We start from the raw sequence: 23064 nt of genomic DNA, 5'->3' as shown, positions 1-23064 counted from the left end.
AAAATAATAAGGTTTAATAGAACTGTGTATTTCGAGGTTCAAACAATATTATGGCGTGCATCGTCTAAACAGACGGCATAATTATTATTTGCAGTCACCACAGGGCCAGAAAACCGACCTTTTTAGGTACGAAATTTTGCGTTTAGGCAATTTGACGTTACTTAAATGATAAAATTTGTGAGATTTTTAAGATATATTTCTTGTTCGGTCAATATATACCCTTTAGTCAATCTCTTTAGGTTTTGGAGTTTTGGAGTGAATCGTAAATTTGACCAATGATATTAACGCGCCATTTTGTTTAAAAGCATGTACAAGTTCGCAATTGTGTATCAAACTGTACTCAACGATAACATGTAGTGCTGAATAACATTTTGATTTTATGAAATTGCAATAAGTACATAAATATGGTATAGACTATTCAATATTCAAATTCCAGCTAAATTTTACAACTTTTAGATTTTGTCCCTGTGAATGATACAATTACAGATAAAATCACGAGGAAACTAAAATATTTTTGAAGTTTTACAGTATTTCATGATTGTTTTTTCTAAAAAAATGTTTAATTCTGCTAATTGATGTTCATTCATATTTTATTTATCTAATTGAACTTGATCCAGAAACCTATTCAAATAATGATTTCATGATAGCATCATCTTGTGCAGGGAGACGGATGTATGTAAAGACGTTTTCTTATTTTCGAACCCTTATGTTTTTATTGTATATTTGTTACTTCTTGTGCACTCTGGAAAAATAATATATCGTTTAAACTAAAACGAAAGATTTTGTCTGTTTTCTTACAAAAAGATTTTTTAAATGTTAACGGTTTTATTTTCTATACATGACTCTATTTCCTAAATAAAACAAATTTATGTTGACAGTGGAAATAATCCTCGCTTTCGTATCTTATCTTCTTTTGTTTTGTTTACTCTACTTACTTGTATCAAGGATTTGTACAGTGATCTCACTGTACAAATCCTTGCTTGTATTTGAAAATTCATTACAAAAGCTTCCACTGATTACTGTGAAAAAAAAGGTGATTAATCATAGTTAACAATTCAATTACAGGACATGACGTTTTATTTGACATGCTGATTACCCTAAGCCCACATGTCCGAGTTCAGTATGCAATCTTGTACTCCTTAAAGTTGTCTCTCAGTCTGTATGTCACTATACGACCTGACACATCAAAACTCAAAATGTCAAAATTACAGTTGACTTTTGTATATAAATTCCAGTCTTAGATATTTCAAAATTATTCAATTTCAACAGTCGAACACACACGATTTTATATAAAGATGGCTTTATTTACTAGTACGCCCAATTCTAAGCTAGGAGAAAAGGTTTCGTTGCTGAATCTGGACGACAGCGACGATGATGCTTCATCTGGATATGATTCCCCTGTATATGTCTCCGATGAAAACCAAGACGACAAGAAAACCGTTACAACTAAAATGGTTAACACTGATTCATCAGACGATTCAGATTTCTCATCAGATGAAGCAGACGATGATTCCTCAGACGACGATTGCGACGATTTAGAAGATATTGATGATATACAGATAACCGATGATTCAATGAAAGTTACAAAGATACAGACTGTGGTTGATAATATTCGCTATATTCTGTCCATGCCGCACTTATGTGACGTCATGTTTCTTGTTGGAGCACAGAGAATTCCAGTGTATGGATTAAAGTCGATTCTTGGTACAAGAAGTAGAGTTTTTTTTGACATGTTCGTAAAGCAGTCGCGGGAATGCATAAATCACAAAAAAAAAATTGAAGAAATCAAAAGATGAGAAGAAAATCGGAAGTAGCCACAAGACTACCATAATAATTGAAAGTTACGACATCGAAGTGTTCTATTCATTTTTATTGTTTTTACACTGTGGATCAGTTACCATGGATGCTTCAACTGTTGTTGGACTTCTTTGTTGTGCTGTTGAATTTAACATTGCTGATTTGAAGAGGTCATGCTGGGAATTCGTAGTTACACGTCTGTTATCTGTTAGTATCAACACCGTTATATATGACACATTCCGTTATGATGACCATAGCGCTGCACAGAAACTCCGACATGTTGTCCTGGGTGAACAGAAAAAGATGAAACTCCAAGAAAGACAAAGTTCTCAATTGCGCCAGTCTCCAATTGGAAAAGAAACTGAAATTTAGAAAATTTTGTTTGAAACTGTACTTGCTATGGATATACATACATTTTAAACTAGTATATAACAAAACAATTTTGAATATCTTTTGGTATTCACAAAGTGCAAATGACATGCCATTTTTATTTATAGTGCTTTATTAAACATTATAGTAAAATATTTTCTTTCACTGTTTTTATAACATTTGCTTTAAGTTTCAGTGATTATGGCTGGACTGGCGTATTTAAATTTTTTCCGGTGTTAAGAAATTTAATCGGTTGATGCTTAACAGGACTTCTTACATGCATTTTTGGGACGATTAGCGGTAGTAAAGAAGCCGAAATGATACAATTTTGATTATACGTTGCGGCTGCCAAAATGCAGTCTACTGTGTTATTTTTCACTGAAAATATACATTTTTTTATACCCAATAGGATCAAAACTGTATGTCATTAAAATCGATATGATTTGCTACCAAAACAAAGCACATTACAGCATATCATGACACTGTGTAAAACGCCACATGCGTGGTGTGGGCTTTCTTTGACACGGCAGGGTGGTAACGGTCTTCAAAGTGTAGAGAAAAAAAAAAACCGATCAAGATAGTTAACTTTGAAGTATCAAATTTTCTTTTTCATTTTTGTAAGCATTAAATAAAGTATTGTACGGAAGGTACGGACCCATAACCTTTTTCCAGCAATAAGAAGCAGACGTCCTCAGTGCGGCTTTATTTACTAAAACAAACCTCCGAAGTTTTTTTCGCAGATTTTGAGACTTCAGGATAAAAACTACTTTAGGGCAATAATTAAGTTCCGTATATTTAATTGGCTTTCCGTTTTGCATTTTTTTTTATTTCTTATCATTACTCTGTTTAATTGCCCTGTTTTCATACGATGGTGTCGCTTGTTAATCGGACGTGACCATTTTTTTGTTTATATACATTTATTGGTTGTTAGACACATCCGTAGAAAAGTCATGTGATTATAAAAATGGCAGCTACTTTTCATTTCAGCAAGGAAACACCCCCTGAATCTATGTTTACAGATATACAGACTCTGAACAAGTTTCAAACAAATGTAATTCACAGTTCCTTTAACAAATAAGAAATTGTCGTTTCGGTTCCTTTTTATTGTAGTATTTTATTATTCAAATAGTCATCTAGTCCAAATGTTTATGTCTTGGAAGGCTAACTTTTGCGTTGACCTGGGACATCATACTATTTCCAGCGTCAGTGATAGATCTATAAAAATCTAAATTAAAAAAGAATATCCTCAAAAGACGTCAGTTTCAAACAAATGTAATTCACAGTTCCTTTAACAAATAAGAAATTGTCGTTTCGGTTCCTTTTTATTGTAGTATTTTATTATTCAAATAATCATCTAGTCCAAATGTTTATCATGTCTTGGAAGGCTAACTTTTGCATTGACCTGGGACATCATACTATTTCCAACATCAGTGATAGATCTATAAAAATCTAAATTAAAAAAGAATATCCTCAAAAGACGTCAGGATTATTGCTTTTTTATTGTACATATATTTGGATTAACAATCATCATGAGCGTCTAATCACCACTTCGTCTTAGATGGAGATAATGAACAGGCTCATGGTAATTTTACTGAAAATTTTCCTTGAACTTGTCCTAGTGACTATGATATTTAAATGGCAAGTTTTCTGATTAGGTAAAGTGATGACCGATTGATTGATTGGTAGATTCTTAATTTCCTATGGAAAATATGACAAGCATATTTAGGGCAATGGCATGATAATATACACACATGAACCCTGCTTTGACCAATCTGTTAAGTCAGACTGCTGATTTCCTAGCTCACAAGGTAAAAGTCTGTAGGAAGATTTATTATCATGTCACCTTAGCCTCGTCCTGAACATGCATAAAATATTTGCCACTGGATGTGTAGCTACCAACAATCAAACCTTACTGTAACTCTAAACTCATTATTCTGACTTTGAGTCAATTAGCCTTTTAACCTAAATTCTGTATGTATGTGCGCTTGACAAAGTAGCAGTAAATACCTGTTTTAAAGTCTTTTGGTTTTTGGCAAGGAATAAAACCCAAAATCTCTCACAAATGAAGTGAGCTACATTTTAGCTACCACAAGATTATCCAGCCAGTTTGATGTATTTACAGACACCAAATGTTCTATATAGAGAATATCATATGGCTTTTTCAATATCACATCCGTATCAACCCGAGACACCAATATAATCCCAAGAGCTCTGCTCGAGGGATTATATTGGTTGAGGGTTGATATGGTGTGTGATATTGAAAAAGCCATATCATATACACTTTATTATATACATATACCTCACATAGATTTTTTTTATGTGACATGACGTCATACAGATAAGGAGGTTTTAAATGACGTCATACAGATTATAGTTTTGACATGACGTCATACAGATTAGGGGTTTGATAAAGCCTTTGCAACAGTGACTGCAATTGATGATGTGACGTCATACAGATTAAAGGTGTGATAAAGCCTTTGCAACCGTGCTGATATCGATATCATCACGGGTGGCTGATACAGCACGCTTGCCAATGATTGTATTACACATACAATTTATCTGTATTTACTACTAAGTATATAATAAATATATATATACTTATAGATGTTGTATATCTCTTCACAAATTAAAATGAAAAATTTCAATAACAAATAATTAATATATTTGTATAACCTAGACTGAGGAGGTGGTAATTGTACATCAAAGTTATTTATTACTCAACAAAGCATTTCTAACATGGTACTTATCACTAATGAATTTTACAATAAATCTAATAATATCGTTCTCATACATGTGATTCTTCACACTGGAGTCAAAATGTCACAATTTTCAAGCCCTCTTCTGCCCCTCCTGTTAAAATTTAAGTCTTCCACTTTTTAGATATTTCTACCCCAAAAACTTGTTTGTCTTCATTTTTGTTATATGATCAATGTCATTCCCTGATATTGATTTTGTTTCACTGATGAAGGTAGTTTGTTACCAGCAAATTCAGAAAATTTTGACAATTTAGTGGTTTCACTTGACAGCTTGGGTGTCGAACATACTGTTAATCAATACCTGTTACCTCAGCCTAAGCCTGAGGTTATAAATAATATGTTTATTTCAACCATTTTTCTCAAAATAAATTTCAAGTTACTCCCCTTAAGCTTGTTTTTAAATTTCTACTTCTTAAAATAAGGTTGATTGGTAAAAATTAAAATTTAAAGTGATCAAGACATCTCTTGTGTCAACTGTTTTATGTTAAACAAGGAATTATTTGAATCTGGATTAATTTAGAATTCTGGAAAGATGATAAGAAATGTATGATGAAAACTAACACAAAACTAAAGAGGGTTAGCCATGTGCGCATGGCTAAGGTTAATATTACTTTCACTGATATTTCAATATGAACTACCGGTAAGTAACCTCCTTAGCAATGCATGCATGGCTAACCCTCCTAAATTGAGAAAGTTTTCATCATAGATTTCTTATCAATTTTCCAGAATTCAAAATTATTCCAGGTTCAAATAATTTTTTGTTTTTACACGTTTCCAGCAGTTCCTGCATGTGAAGTATATATCTCCCGGTTGGTACAATAGTCTACAACTTGGTTGTCAGAATTTTTCTCAATAGGGAGTTTCTACTCACTAGGGAGCTGAAGTCATCTTTTTGAAAGTTGTATCGAAGAGTACATAACCCAGAAAACTAAAGACTAAAAAGCAAGATCCCCACTGAAAATATGGGGTAATCTCGGATCTGAAGTATGAACAAATCTGCCACATTAGTGGCATATGTTGTGGTGTTCAGTAGAAGTAAAAATTCTGTGATAAGTTTAACTTTGTTGAATAGTTGAAGCCTGTCATTAAGAAATAAATGAAATATCTTGAGTGTGTATCAATGTTAGAATAAAATCTGTAAGGTGGTTCAATATTCTGTTACATTACATTATTTAATGACTCTTTGCTTACAAGGATATGATAATGATCTGTTTAACTCTTTGCTTACAAGGATATAATAATGCTCTGTTTAACCCTTTGCTTACAAGGATATGATAATGATCTGTTCAACTCTTTGCTTACAAGGATATGATAATGATCTGTTTAACCGTTTGCTTACAAGGATATGATAATGCTGTTTAACTCTTTGCTTACAAGGATATGATAATGCTCTGTTTGACTCTTTGCTTACAAGGATATGATAATGATTTGTTTAACCCTTTGCTTACAAGGATATGATAATGATCTGTTTAACCCTTTGCTTACAAGGATATGATAATGATCTGTTTAACTCTTTGCTTACAAGGATATGATAATGATCTGTTTGACTCTTTGCTTACAAGGATATGATAATGATCTGTTTAACTCTTTTCTTACATGGATATGATAATGCTCTGTTTGACTCTTTGCTTATAAGGATATAATAATGCTGTTTTGCTTACAAGGATATGATAATGATCTGTTTAACTCTTTGCTCTATAAATCTTTTTGAATCCTCAGTGTTTGTTATGAAAATTCACACCGTCAATATTTGGAGGAAGAAATTTCCTTTCTTGACTTAATTATGATCAAAACAGATAGTAGAGCCACAAGCACTTGTCTCTGGTTTTTTTTTTACCTATATACCTTAATATAACACATGCTATGATGATATGGTTTTTTTCAGAGACAAGTGCCTGTGAGTAGAGCAGAGGCTTGTCACATTCAGTATCATTGAAAAGATTTTGTAAATCTTATTTTTTTTACTTTCAGCAATTCAATGAACTGGTAGAATATTCCTTAGAATTTTTGTCTGAACCAGGAAAGGTAATCCATAAATGAAATATGTATTAAGTGAAAAATAATTAAATAATGAAATAACTTAGAATATGTCTTAGTGCTCATTGTGAAATTTGAACATTTATAAAACAAAATATTCGGCTGGAAATTTATGTCTCTAGGCCTGTGTAATATAAGAAATGTGTGTAAATGTTTGAAAAATGAAATAAAGAAATAAAAACAAATTTGAATATATATATGTTAGAATTGTTATGTATATTTTGAGAAATCATTACATACAACATGTTCCTGGGCAATAAAATGGAATATAATCCAGAAGAGCAAACAGAAAATGTGAGAATTGACCTCCATTAATCAAATACTCATGTGAAAAAGTCATAGTATACACAGAAAAAAAAGGAGAAACAAGAAACCCATATCATAAACATACACTCATCAACATGTATATGTGTATTGATTATTAAGTTATTAAGGGAGTATTTAAAAGTATAAAATACATTAAGGTGTACCATATGACCTCTTGGTTGACCCAAATTTTAAAAAGACGAAGATGCTATATCAAAAGATGTGCCATTAACACCTAATTCTACAAATAAAAAAAAAACAACCTAAAAGCAATAAGACATGGCATTAGACCAACCCTTATGAGGTTTTTAACTAGGATTGCATGGGTCATACATTTTTGTTCTGTTCTCCTTAGGTATATAGTTTATAGAGAAAAAGTACATTTATGTTCTTTTTGACTTAGGCATCCAGGTTGATGACAAAACTTGAAGATTTTGCAGAACAAAACAGTGTGAACAGCAATGCTTTAAAAGGTGTATTTAAAAGTTTGATAGCAATCCCAAATGGTAAGAAATTTTAGATGACTTTTGAAAATGATATTGTGTAGTAATTAACGTATCATTCTTCTTAATTGTAAACAGAAAAAAAGTTCATAAGATTGTTTGTTGTGCACTTTACCTGACCTTGTACTAGACAGACACACTCAGTCACATTTAAAATATGCTAATTCACAAGGTAACAGCTGTCAGAACTACAACATGTCAGACTACCAAACTGTGAGTTTACATGTTATTGCTGTGACTTCTATATTGTGAGTCATCAAATACTAACTTTAAAGTCTTTGGTACAACCCTGCTTGTGATAGATCCACATTTGTGAAGAACACAATTACAAGCAGTCAGACACGATTGTTGCCCTGACTTTAAAAAAAAAAGTTGTGAACTAAAAAAATTGTGTAATTCAATATCAAATTCTTAAGATTAATCTATTCCATTGATTTAGACTTAAATGTTGTAAGGAATATTTGATTTGTAACTAAATAGAACAATTAAGCAGGCTATGACAAGAACTGATAAAGTCACAAAATAAGTAGATATTATTTGATACTGAATGTTGTTCATATAAAAAAACACTTTTTTTAATAACACTTTTAACTGGTGACTCTTTGCTCATTTCCAGAATGCAAAGGGAATCATGGTTATGAATAAAAAAAGATGTGATGTGTACGTCAATGAGGCATAAAAACAAAAGAAACATGTCTTTTAGAATGAATTGTAGAAGTTTCATATTAGTAATATTGATTGTTTTTATAATTGATAATTTCAGGGGCTCTAAAGAAAAGTTTAAATGTTACCCAACTGAAGGAAGATCTTGTCAATTTAGGTAAATGTTTATACCAAAGTTGTCATTAAAGATGCCACTACTCATTAAACATGTAAATGTGTAGTTTAAATTTCTATTATCTTTTATAAAAATCTTCATTTGTAAACAAAAATGATCCTAATACTGAAAGGAGTATGTTTATTCTTTGATCTATGTTTCCTAGGCCTAATTATGGTTGAAATCCAGAAGATTATGTTAATTTTGTATTTTCCAGTCATTTCAACCTAATTGGCTGTAACTGGCAAAGCTTTGTAAGAAATACTAGACACAATCTTCCCTTTTCACGTTCTCACAATATCTGCATTCAAATACTGTAAACAAAGTCGTTAGTTGACAAGTGGACTACTGTGGATTCATTTTTATTCGTGGTATACCAATTTTGTGGGTTTCTTGGGTCACAGCGAACCACGAATTTAGGAATTCAACGAAGAATAATCCCGAGAAATGTGTATGGAGTTGGATGTTTATTTCCGGTTATGTTATGCAGTTCTAGTATAGTGTTGACTAGCGATAAACATTGTAACATAACACATGTTTTTAATGAAAGAAGATACAAGTATTTTGATTAAATCAATGATAAATATATCGAATATCAGTGATACTTTACTTTTTAAAATTGATTAAAACTGTTCATGGAAAATAACTGCAAGTTGTTAATTACCGTGTCATAGTTTGGTTTACTGGTGGTTAAAAATCAATAGGATTAAGTACGGGGATATTGCCTGTAGGCAATATTGTTTATGACAGGAACATTTATTTTCACACCTTTTACTTATATGACTGTTTATTATATCGTGATTAGGGAAATGAGCTTTCAATCATAGAGTTTTGAATGCTTTATAAAATTCCGACAAGAATTTATAAATTGTAAAACAAACAAATAATTAGTTGTCTCTGTTCATTATTGTAATAGAAGTTTTCATTGAACACTTTAACCTAGAATGACCAAGCGAGGATTTTGACAATTCAAAACTTTTTCAATGAATTCCTTCTTTTTTGTTTGTTTTATTATTGATCAATCAAGGAGGTTATATGATCTCCTAAATCAAAAAGAAATCCACGAATTACATATCTGATTTTTTATTTTGTAATCAGCGATCCACGAATTACGTATCTGATTTTTTTTTTGTAATCAGCGATCCACGAATTTAAGTATACCACGAAATGTCTTTTTTTCTCTATCCACGAAAATTTATACCCGCGAAAATAAATGAATCCACAGTATTTTTATAATTTCATCATTGTGAATATATTTCCCTTTGATTCTTAGAGATATTTAGACTAATTATAGTAATATATAATTCAGTATTGTTTACATGATAGTTCATCATTTAGAAACATATGTAAAACTGGAGTGAAAAAAATTAAATATGTGTAGCAAAATTTGTATTCAAAGGAGTAGGTTCGATAAGGCCTTAAAATGGCCCTTATTTCCAGCTACATTTCAAATTAGGATTTATTGACCAATATCACAATGAATCATAGCTAATACAATGACAAGCTAAGAAATATGTCTTTTTGTTGAAAATTTACATACTTGTGTTTTATTCATGACGTCACAAGTAGCTCTCATTTTGATTTTCCCGAAAATTCAATGCGTCGAAAAAAAAGATCTTTTTACATAATGTTTATTAAAACATTTTACATATCTGACTTGAATATTTAGTTTGTTGACTCCTGCTCTCTATATTTCCTAGGCCTTAATTTGATTGAAATCCAGACAAATTTGGTCTAATTTCAGTAAAATCACCATTTTTGGCCTACTTGGGAGATAAAAATTAACACTTTAAAATAAAACTTGGACAAAACTAGTTTAATTTAAGTTTCTTAAATGTCTTTTAATCAACTTAAACATTTTTTGTCTTGAAACATTAAACTTAATAAAAAGGGCCAAATATGACCCTTACCCAACTTACTCCTTTACATTTTACAGATGATTTATTATGACAATAATAATGGCATTAACTCATAAACTTATCTATGATAAATATTAGATATATGCATTTGACTGTCATGATTTTTGTTTTTGTTTAGGTTTGTCTGAAGAAAAAGCAGATTATTTTTGTCAGCAGGTTTGTGTTTTATATTAGATTAGCTCACTAAATTGTAAGGTCAGAATGTGATAACTAGGGTCAGAGTGTGATGACTGGGTCAGAGAATGATGACTAGGGTCAGAGTATGATGTCTGGGTCAGAGTTTGATGACTAGGGTCAGAGTGTGATGACTAAGTTCAGAGTGCGATGACTGGGTCAGAGTTTGATGACTAGGTTGAGAGTGTGATGACTGGGTCAGAGTATTATGACTGGGTCAGAGTGTGATGACTGGGTCAGAATATGATGACTAGGGTTAGAGTGTGATGACTAGAGTCAGAGTGTGATTACTAGGGTCAGAGTTTGATGACTGGGTCAGAGTGTGATGACTAGGGTCAGAGTGTAATGACTGGGACAGTGTGATGACTGGGTCAGAGTGTGATGACTGGGTCAGAGTGTGATAACTAGGGTCAGAGTGTGATGACTGGGTCAGAGTATGATGACTAGGGTCAGAGTGTGATGAATGGGTCAGAGTATGATGACTAGGGTCAGAGTGTGATGAATGGGTCAGAGTATGATGACTAGGATCAGAGTATGATGACTAGGTCAGGGTATGATGACAAGGGTCAGACTATGATGTATGATGACTAAGTTCAGAGTGAGATGACTAGGGTCAGAGTGTGAAGACTAGGATCAGAGTTTGATGACTAGGGTCAGAATGTGATGACTAGGGTCAGAGTATGATGAATAGGGTCACAGGGCTTTTGAATTAAATAATATTAATAAAAAAAAAATGGTTTATGTTATTCTTATTAATTATGAAAATTTGAATAGTCCGTTGCTTTAGAAGAAGCATATTGACATGCACTTTTTTATTTTTTTTTTTTTTTGGAAATATCATGACATGAACTAGATATTTTTGAATTTGTAAAATTCTATCATTTATGTTTACCATACTTCCTGTTCTGTCAGTGTTTTATTTCTCAGCATGTAAACTTTCCTCTTCTTAAAGTAAGATCAAAAGATATAATGCACAAAATGAAATATTAATTTATTTTGTTGCTTAGTATTTTGTGTAAAATTTTTAAACAGTGTACATTTTTTAATTCTCAACTATAATTTTTAACAAAAAAGAAAGCATAAACGTGTTTGATAGATTGGAAATAGAATAAACCAAATATTTCTGTCCATAATTCAAAGATTCAGCTTGATACACTTTTGATTTTAAAAATTCAGTTTTTTTTTTATTTGTAGTGGAACAACAATTTAGCAGCCTTATCTAAAGGTGCTTTAGGACAGACATTAACAGTAAATCAGCTTGTAGACATGGAATGGAAATTTGGAGGTAGTGTCATTTTACTCTCATTATCATCCCTTTAGTTGTAGCAAAGTTGCAGAAGGGATTGGTTAACATGTTTGACATCGTTTATATGTCATTTTGTACGAAATGTGTATACATGTCCAATTTAAAGACACAATACTTGTTATCACCTGCATGTACATCAGATCTACGCCGAGATGACCATCATGTTTTTTTCCCTTTGAGAAGAAAGTCAACCTTAACCGTAATTGAATAAAGGAAAAAATTTTAATTTCAAGAGCATTGAAAAAATCAGCCCCTCAAATTATTTGTATGTACTGTTCATTATTATGCAATTTATTCACGCGTATTTAAACATAATACTGTAGGAAATTTAAATTATCATATTGTAAAAATGTCATGCTTTTATAGTAGCCTCTATAAATATTGATTTCATTAGGATTGATTTTCATGGTTAAGTTTCAGAATGGATTGTTTTTCATAGGTTCTTTGATATTGCATTTGGTTTTTAATTTCCGTTGATAACATCTTAATATACAAATTTAGGTCATTGTCAGATAATATAAACTTTATTGTACGAGACCAGGAAATGGCAAGGTCTATCTTATTTACTCGTTCTTAATTCTTCACTTTAAGCTATGCATGTGTTTGCTTGTAAGAACACATACATAACTTAAAGAGAAGAATAAATTAAATAAGATGCGAGTATTACTGCTTATTTATCAATTGACTTATTGTTCCATCTTATTGATCTTTGTAGCATATACAATGTTTTAAAAATGATTGACAGGTGTCATTAACCTGTAACTAGTTTTGTTTAAAAAACAACATCAATAATGTCCTTTTGTTTGAGATTTCTACAATTGTATTAGACTATTATGAGTTAAAGTTTTGATTTTTAACATGGCCTTTTATTAAGAAATACAGTTAAGATTTGTGATATATTCTGTCTTCTATTACACCTGTTGTTGTTTATTGTTTCTCCACATATTTTATTGGTATAAGTTCATATATGTATTGTCTTCATCCTATGAATCAGATTTCCCTGAAATATTTGCGGTTAATTTTTTTTCTCATTTCAACTCTTACCTCCAAAATAAGACAAAACTTGCCAGTTTACAGTAACATTACATGTATTTGCGCTTCACACAACTAGTTCATTTTAATTTTAAATGATCATATGAATGTATATTTGTCTGAAATATCCCATAAATTGTATCTTTAATTTTTTTTTCATTTTAAAGTATGCAGCCGTGATATTTAGAGATTATAATGTATTTGTGTTTTTTTTTAAAAAAGCCATTTTTTTTCTCATTAGTTTTCAAATTGGGTTTAAATTGCAAATCTTTGTCCATTGTTTCTGATAAACTTTTATAATCTTAGGACAATTTAGAGCTTGACATATTGTAAAGATACCTGTCTTTTGTTGAAGACTGAATGTTCCTTTTTACTCTTAAAATACTATATCATGATTAATTACTGATTTGGTAGATTATATTTATCATTAGATAAAATGTTAAGTTATGAATTTATGATAATTCTAATATTTTGGCTGTTTGTCAAATATGTAGTAGTTCAAAAAGAAAAGTATAATTCATAAGAATCATCAATTATTTGAAAGCTGTTGTATTACGCTGTGTTTTTGCATACGGAAGTATTTGATTAAGTTACATCATACTATTACAGTAACAGCTGCAAGCAGTCAGGTGGACAAGGTGGGGAATACATTCTTACAGGTACGTGACTTTACATGCATATATACTTTTATACAAAATGTAATGTAGAAATAATTTTAAACAGCATGTATTAAAGAAGTTACTTTGATGTGCTTAATCAGTTTTGGAATTTATTCATAAAATAAGAATCGTTCTTTATGAAATCAAATATTATTTTTAAAGCTTAGTCAAGTACACATGTAGTTAGATATGTGAATAATACACCAAATTTAACTTTTTTGTTGCTTTCTTTTCTACATTTTCCAACAACAGCTTTCCTTTTCAGTAATTTTTATGAAAACTATATTTTGTATGTATATTGACAAAAATTGTAATCTGGTTGCTTAGATATTTAACGTCAGAGTACCCAAATTGCACTTATTTAGCAAAAATAGCAGCAGAAATCTTACAAGTTTTCTTTGAGACTTAACAATTTGTATTTTCCTGATTTGACATTATACAGGTCTTTCAACATAGGTAGGCTATATTTAAATTTACACAAAACGTTCACAGTATATATCAACAGATGATGTATTCACTAGAAAAAGTAAAATCTACAGAACGTCGCATGGCGACGTCCACAAAAAGTCATCTTTTGAAAATGAGCAAATAAAATATGTTACAAGCATCCATTTCTTAAAAAATGAATAGTAAACATGGACTAATGTCAAATTGTTCTAAATATTTAAAGAAATAAAACAAAACATCTGTTATTCGATTTTTAAGGATGTGAATATAAGCATGGATGCAATTTGGGTACTCCTCATTACAGAATCATGGATCGTTTGGAGGTCGGTTCAAACCCATATTTCTATGATTCAAGATGGATTCAAAATTAAATTGGTGTAACTATATAGTAAATAAGGATACATCTACAAAATGGAAACTTTTGTCTGGATCATAAATTAACGTAGGTGAAAAAACTGTCAAAATAGGTGTAATCACGTAAGATATAAGAAAAGCATCTCTCAAAGTTGAAGGTAAAACTATAATTTGTCAGCTTAATAATCAGAGAATTTCTGTAGAAGATACATGTAGTAATTTTGCATTACATTTAAGCCATACAGTGAGCTACAGTTGCTTACTTCCATATCATTTTGGACTCTGTTGGATTGTTGTCTCATTGGCAATGATATCACACCTACTTCATTTTTATACGACCACAAAAAAATTTTGTGGTCGTATATTGGTATGATGTTGGCGTTGTCGTCATCGTCGTCCTTGTCGTCGTTGTCGTCCGAAGACACATTGGTTTTCGCATTCTTACTTTAGTTTAAGTCAATGGATCTCTATGCAATTTTACCATAAGGTTCAATACCACAAAAGGAATGCTGGGATTGATTTTGGGGGCTATGGTACCAACAGTTAAGGAATTAGGGGCCAAAAAGGGGCCAAAAATAAGCATTATTGTAACTTCCAGACATAACTTGTGTGTTAGTGTATGGATCTCTCTGACATTGTTCCACAAGGTTCCATATCACAAAGGGAATGCTGGGATTGATTTTGGGGGTAATTCCCTCAAAATTTTAGGAATTAGGGGCCAAAAAGGGGCAAAAAAACCAGCATTTTTCTAGTTTCATGACAATCACTTGTGTGTAATTGTATGGATCTCTCTGACATTGTACCACAAGGTTCCATATCACAAAGGGAATGCTGAGATTGATTTTGGGGGTAAGTGCCTCCAAATTTTAGGAATTAGGGACCAAAAAGGGGCAAAAAACAAGCATTTTTCTAGTTTCATGACAATAACTTGTGTGTAAGTGTATGGATCTTTATGAAATTGTTCTACAAGGTTCCATATCACAAAGGGAAAGCTGGGTTTGAGTTTGGGGGTAATTGCCCAAAACGTTTAGGAATAAGGGGCCAAAAAGGGGCCAAAGATAAGCATTTTTCTAGTTTCCAGACAATAACTTGTGTTCAAGTGTATGGATCTCACTGAAATTGTATTGCAAGGTACCATAGCACAAAGGGAAGGCTGGGATTGATTTGGGGGTAATTCCCTCAAAATTTTAGGAATTAGGGGCCATAAAGGGGCAAAAAAACAAGCATTTTTCTAGTTTCAGGACAATAACTTGTGTGTAAGTGTATGGATCTTTATGAAATTGTACTGCAAGGTTCCATATCACAAAGGGAAAGCTGGGTTTGAGTTTTGGGGTAATTGCCCTTAACGTTTAGAAATTTGGGGCCAAAAAGGGGCCAAAAAACAAGCATTTTTCTAGTTTCCAGACAATAACTTGTGGTCAAGTGTATGGATCTCTCTGAAATTGTACTGCAAGGTACCATACCACAAAGGGAAGGCTGGGATTGAGTTTGGCGGTTATGAATCATAAGGGGGTTCAAAAAATTTTTGGGGGGGGGGGGGATTTTTTTTCCCTTTTTTTTCTTTAAAATTTTCCATTTTAAATTGGTTATTTCTGATTTATATATAAAAGCAAATGATAATAATATGGTTTGAATTGGTAAATTAAAAATTTTTAAGTTCTTAGACCATTTTCATTCTGTGTCAGAAACCTATGCTGTGTCAAATATTTAATTACAATCCAAATTCAGTGCTGTATCAAGCTTGAATGTTGTGTCCATACTTGCCCCAACTGTTCAGGGTTCGACCTCTGCGGTCGTATCAAGCTGCGCCCCAGCGGAGCATTTTATTATATTCTGTACTGGTGTCATACATGTTGCTAGTTAGTGATTTTTCTTATGTTTTCACTGAACCTTATTGGAAATGTCATTTATCATCTCCCTTGAAATTACTTGATTAGGAAGTGATAACAAAGGAGGGGCCTTTCTCAATTTGTTTAAGTGGGACCAAAAAACCTCTGATTCTGATGTGTCAATTTTAAAATTTATTGCCTATGCATAGGAATAATTAAAGACCACATTTTCATTTCTGAAACTATTGAATTAATATCATTATATCAAACAAACTTCAAATTATAATTTTTGAAAAGACTTCTATGAAAAGTTCACCTGTCACATGAAAAATTTAGTCCCCTCAAGGAATATTGAACTCTGATTTGTCAGTTTTCTTTTACATCTGAAAATACAAAGCCAATATGTTCAAACTAATAATTTTTGTTAGGAAACCTTTACAGTTATTCCTTATACTGTGCTTATTACTGTGGTATACTTAGTTGTTGTAGTGCCACATATGTCCTTCTTGAACTTTTTTTTCACCCCTTCTCATAAACTGCTTGACAATATTGAAAAAACAATCTTGATAGGATGCCCTTTATGAAATGCTTTATTTTGTTTCAGTTGTATGCGTAACATGGTCTATATAATCTTGATTTTGATTGGCTTTCCCATTTAATCCTATGGATTTTTATATAAAAATTTGCGTTCGTACATGTATATTGCTATTTTGTTGTCGTCGTCATCGTCCGAAGACATTTGGTTTCCGGACAATAACTTTAGTATAAGTGAATGGATCTCTATGAAATTGTACCACAAGGTTCAATAGCACAAAAGGAAGGTTGGGATTGATTTTGGGGGTTATGGTTCAAACTGTTTAGGAATGAGGGGTCAAAAAGGGGCCAAAAAAGGCATTTTTCTAGTTTCCGGACAATAACTTGTGTATAAGTGTATGGATCTCTATGAAATTGTACCACAAGGTTCCATACCACAAAGGGAAGGTTGGGATTGACTTAGGGGGTTATGGCCCTAACCGTTCAAGAATTAGGGGCAAAAAAAGGGGTGAAAAACAAGGTTTTTCTGGTTAATGGACAATTACTTAAGTATTAGTCTATGGATCTCTATGAAATTGAAACACAAGGTTCCATTCCACAAAGGGAAGGTTGGGTTTGACTTTGGGGGTTATGGCTCAAACTGTTCAGGAATAAGGGACAAAAAGGGGGGAGAAACAAGGTTTTTCTGGTTTGGGACAAATACTAAGATTGGGGTCGATTTTGTGGGTTATGGCTTTAATCGTTAAGAAACTAGAGGCCAAATAGGGGCCAAAAACAAGACTTTTCTAATACTGTTTCTAACATATAAATTATTTCTGATCTATATAAAGAAACAACAAATACTGATATGGCAGGAGATACACACCAAACAGGGTGTGTAAATTATTATATTTAGTTTGTAAACAGATTTACTAAGTACTGCACAACAGCAAGAAATCTTCAATTGAAAATAAAATACAAATCTGTTAACCAATTTCAATGAGGATTAATTTAAAGTCTTGAATTGTTTGAGGTTTTTACCATGTATTACTTACATGTATAACATGTGTGACGTCCATCTTCACTGAAGCAGCACACTATTTTATTTAGGGGCCAGCTGAGGACCACCTCCGGGTGCACGATTTTCTCGCTGCATTGAAGACCTATTGGTGGCCTTCGGTTGTTGTCTGCTCTTTGGTTGGGTTGTTGTCTCTTTGACATATTCCCCATTTCCATTCTCAATTTTATTACTATATTGGATATTTGGACATTTTTAAATAGGTCTACATTGAGGTCCAAAGGGTCCAAAATAAGACTTTGTCTGATTTCATCAAATACTGAATTCTTGTGGTTCTATGATATGCTGAATGTAACTGTGCATTCAGATTTTTAATTTTGGGCCCTGTTTTCAAATTAGTCCATATTAAGGTCCAAAGGGTCCAAAATTAAACTTTGTTTGGATTCATGGTTTTTATGCCCCCGCCGTAGCAGAGGGGGCATTAAGTTTTACCCTTGTCTGTCTGTAAGTCCGTCTGTCTGTCCGTACGTCCGTCCGTCCGTATGTCCCAAAATTGGTTTCCGTTCTATAACTTTAGTTTGCCTCAACCAAATGTTATGAAAGTTATCTACAATGTTTATTATAATTACAAAACACAGATCAAGTTTGAATTTTGGTGGCGTCACTTTTACCGTTCTAGAGTTATGCCCTTTACAAATGAATTAAATTGCTGATGTTTTTGTTTCCGTTCTCTTACTTGAGTTTGCCTCAACCAAAACTTATCCACAGTGTTTATTACCACAAAACACAGATCAAGTTTGAATTTTGGTGGTGTCACTTTCACTGCTCTAAAGTTATGCCCCTTTACAAATCTCAAAATTACTGAAATATTTGTTTCTGTTCTCTAACTTTAGTGTGCCTCAACCAAATGTTATGAAACTTATGCATACTGCTAATTACCACAAAACACAGATAAAGATTGAATTTTGGTGGTGTCATTTCTACTGTTCTAGAGTTATGCCCTTTAAAAATGGAAAAATTGCTGAATTTTTGGTCTCTGTTCTCTAATTTAAGTTTACGTCAACTAAATGTTATGAAATTTATAAACAATGCTTATTACCACAAAACTCAGATCAAGTTCAAATTTGGGTAGTGTCACTTTTACAGTTCTTGAGTTATGGCCCATTTTAACGTTATATGCAAGCAGGGGCATCATCTGTGTCCCATGGACACATTCCTGATTTATTTTTTTTATGCTGAATCTAACCATGGAATTAGATTTTGGATATTGGACAATTAAGTAGATTAAATGTCCCATTTCAAATTTTTAAGTTATCTGACCACATTTATTCTGTGTCAGAAATCTATAATGTGTCAAATATTTAATCACTATCCAAATTCAGAGCTGTATCAAGCTTGAATATTGTGTCTATACTTGCCCCAACTGTATCCAGCTGCTCCAGGTGGAGAGCATTTTTTTTTTATTGCAAAGAGTCTCAAAGGTTAAGTAAATATTAAACATGCATGTTTGAAGAACTGATAGGCCAATAAAAACAATTGATTTGGTCCAGAATATGTCGACATTATACATAAGGACATAACATTTAATCCCGATGAACAGTAGATGGCAGGGGAATGAGCACTTACTTTGTAATGAGTGGTAGGGATGAGACATTGGAATAGGTCACTAGTAAGCTTCATTTACAATGATAAGATCAAGCAATAAAGATGGAAATATATAAAAATATTGCTGGTTGAACCATAAGTATCTGAAACAGATCAGATCTTTAGTGCTAATTGCATAGACTATTTGTCAAGTCTAATTATCACTCCATAAAATTGTGTAATCATAAGAGCTATAGGTATTTTTTGGGGGTAAAAAAAATATGGTAGGGTATATTTTTTTTGTTATTTAAAATATATGTAAAGTGTTTGTAATTAGATGTCTTAGCTGCTTGCCCCTACCACAAAAGGATTGATGTGCGCCCCCTTCCGGAGATTTCATGCTGATTGTGACCTCTAGCTGCCCTTTAAAACTTTAAGAAAGCCACAAATCAAATAGAGCAGTCTAATTATTATAATCACAACATGTTCCACATTATTCAGCAAATTACTGGATTGATTTTAGAATGGATTAAGAATTTTAATAATCATTAAAACCTCCCGAAAATTTGCAAATTTTACGGTATTATTTTTTAATAATGACAGGACAAAATTTGTCATTTCATTGTCTAAATAGTAAGATTGCAGTCTAACTTCATTGAACAACAATTAATAAACATTTACATTTTTTAATGACAGAATCTAATCTGTTATGTTATACTAAATACAAAATAAATTATACAAGTGTCTAAATTTTCCCATCTTGATTATATATATTATTTTAAAGTGGTCTTTAACAATTTTCTTATTTAAAATATTGAATTTTCACATCTGATATTGACTTTCTGTCCATATTGAACTAAGAATACATTTATATCAATACTTAAAAAAATACATGTAATTTATTTTAGTTGAAGTTGGCTATAAATACAGGCAATGGGATAAAAAATACATATATGGGTGAGTTTAATGTACCATGGGAATCATTAATATCTTGTCTGAATTCAGTGCAAAGTAATTTTGTAACTTAAAGGAAAACTGTAATGTAAATACTACCATATAGATTATGGCCATACTTTGCTATTCATCATTATTTAAAAAAACCTATATGATATGATTTCCTTGAACACAATTGATAAGAGAAAACCAATTGCCTGATTTGTTCTTCAACAAAGAACAAAAAGTATTGTAGACAGAAACCAACATTTATTACTGAATTATATCTAGATATATAGATTGTATCTTTGAAGATAGATAATAAGACCTTTATTTAATATTTCAATTTTTGTTTAAGTTTTTTTGTGTACTAAGTATTTTATAAGTTATATTGATAATGACTTTTATATAAAATATGAAGTTATTGAGAATTTTATATATTTTAAAGCAGTTTTCTTGAAAACAAAAGTTATTTAAAAAATACAATTACAATTAATAAAATTACAGTTTGCAATTACTACATCACTCTCAATCATGTACCATATATTTTATGACTTTATTTTTATTTTTACAGAGTTAACGCTTCCACAATTTTACTCATTCCTTCATGAAATGGAGAAAGCCAAAGCAAGTCTAGAATACCTGAGTTGATGATACGTGCAATGTGATAAATAGGATGTTGTAAATAGTTATACATATTTCTGTATGTAAATCAATTTTATTGTGATGTTCTCTTTTACTCCCACCTAAATTTAAAAAGAAGAAAGAAACAAGAGAAATGATAACAGCAAAAAATCTCACTCTTAATATAATTGGAAGATAAGGGATGCTTAAAATAAAAGAAATCATCAATCTGTTGCTTTGTTTTTTCTTTTGACAACTGAATGGAAAGATTTATAGTTATTTCTGTTCAACCATTGGGTATCATGTTAGTCACTATTGAAATAGTAGTTTTCATCCCTGCCATGGTCAAGACTTGGTCACGATTGCTATTTGCTGCTTTAAAAATAAACCTTTGACATTTTGGATACAGTGCAAAGTAAGAATAATGTATCAAAGCTAGGCATAACCGAATTAGCTCAACATGTCAGTCAAGTGTTGTACAAAGCAGGGAATTCATCTGTATCACAGAGGCATGTTTTTATCATGAATATGGTCAGAAGTTTGCCCATTGGATAATACAATTCCTCTTCACAGTCTAAAAGACATATAACAAAGTATGCATTTTGAAATAATTAAAACACAACACAACAAATTTTGTTTTCTATAGTATTTTAAAAAAAATTAAAATATACGGAGATGTGATATGTGGTAAAAAAATGAGACAACTATCCAACAGAGACCAAAGGATGAGGTGTAAATAACTGTATGCCATCAAAAAGCCTTCAGCAATGAACAAAACCTATACCATACAGTAGAAAAGAGATAGAAAGATGCGAAGGGTACATTCAGAAATCATAAGTCCAATTAAAACAGACAATGCCATGGCCAAAAACAAAAACAGTGAAAGGACAAACAAAAATATCAAAATATCACATAGAAAACTGAGCAACAAGAACCCCCACCAAAAACTGGGTGAGTAAAATATAAAAGGACCTGGCATGACAAAATGTGAAGCAATGCTAAAAAGAAAACAAATGGCCTGATTAATGTTAAAACAATTGAAGAAAAACAAATATGACAGATATCAACCAATGACAGTCATTGAATTACAGACTCCAGACTTGGGGAATGCACATAAAGATTAATATAATACTACCCAAACAACATATTTAGTCAGAAAAAAATGTTTACAACATCTTAAACAACTTAAAACCTACTCTATGAAGTAGGAGGGGTATACAGTTTTAACACTCCATCATTCTGTGAGTCCGTCAGTCATTTTTGTTTTCAGATGCTAACTCCAAATCTTCTTATTGAATTGGAAATATGGTCAAATATAATGAGGAATATCCCTATTAATTTTGATGTGACTACGTCAAAGGTCAAGGTTGAAGTTACTAATAATAAACTATATTTGGACTAAAAGTGGTTTCCTGATGTTTAATCAAATTATACATATGGGATTGCAACCTAAATCTGATATGTGGTCACATTAAGAGATTAAGAGAAAGATCACTATTGATTTTCAAGTTGCTTTGTCTAAGTTCGAGGTCATACTTGGTAAAAATAGATTGATTTAAGACATTATTACTGTCTAAAATCATAATTTATATGGGACGTGGGGTATGTAAGTTTGCTCACTAAAGGATTTAGATTATTGTGATCACACCACACAAGAAACTTGTATAGACAGAAAAAGATGAGTCAAAGTTTCATTCATTAAGTCTGTAAATATGCTACACAGTTTTTTTTCTCTAAATATTTAATGCCTGTATTACAAGACACGAAGTAATTAGGTAAAGCCATACATACATGTCTTGAAACTGAATAAAATATGACTTTATAAATAGGATACATTCTCCTTGTTTTTACCCTTTCTGGACATTTCCTTTAACTAGTGTTGACCTCTGGACACTGAGTTTAAAGAATGTCACACGTGAAGCAGGATATGCATTTCCTTAAACTACCAATTTTTTGGGGAGTGGGTGAATTTATATTACCTTCAGTCTCATTTATAAGTGTTCACTGCTTGTATATGTCCTTTTGTGTTTGTCATTACACCTGCCTGGTTGTCTTTGATTTATTTAATTTATGTATTGTCGTTGAAT

The 23064-nt window shown here is 31.8% G+C and overlaps 1 protein-coding gene across 1 annotated transcript; it reads left to right on the top strand.

The window, feature by feature from the left end:
- Window positions 1-3110: 3110 nt before the first annotated feature.
- LOC127707152 (COMM domain-containing protein 7-like) lies at window positions 3111-21209 on the top strand. Its single transcript, XM_052211788.1, has 9 exons — window positions 3111-3217; window positions 6894-6947; window positions 7669-7771; window positions 8532-8588; window positions 10623-10660; window positions 11873-11963; window positions 13626-13675; window positions 20329-20377; window positions 20928-21209. The coding sequence occupies exons 1-9, from the start codon at window positions 3131-3133 to the stop codon at window positions 21002-21004; spliced, it is 606 nt and encodes a 201-aa protein (XP_052067748.1). The 5' UTR covers window positions 3111-3130; the 3' UTR covers window positions 21005-21209.
- The last annotated feature ends 1855 nt before the right edge of the window (window positions 21210-23064 follow it).

The sequence above is a fragment of the Mytilus californianus genome, unplaced genomic scaffold, assembly GCF_021869535.1.
Source record: "Mytilus californianus isolate M0D057914Y unplaced genomic scaffold, xbMytCali1.0.p SCAF_1, whole genome shotgun sequence".
In the NCBI taxonomy this organism is placed as follows: Eukaryota; Metazoa; Mollusca; class Bivalvia; order Mytilida; family Mytilidae; genus Mytilus; species Mytilus californianus.
This window is presented reverse-complemented; position numbering and strand designations above follow the sequence as displayed.

Bases quoted from the DNA above. Each gene is read 5' to 3' on its own strand.
- LOC127707152 (XM_052211788.1), top strand. From the start codon at position 3,131: ATGGCAGCTACTTTTCATTTCAGCAAGGAAACACCCCCTGAATCTATG. The intron at 6,948-7,668 runs GTAATCCATAAA...TTTTTGACTTAG, and splicing joins TTTTGTCTGAACCAGGAAAG to GCATCCAGGTTGATGACAAA. The intron at 11,964-13,625 runs GTAGTGTCATTT...ATACTATTACAG, and splicing joins CATGGAATGGAAATTTGGAG to TAACAGCTGCAAGCAGTCAG.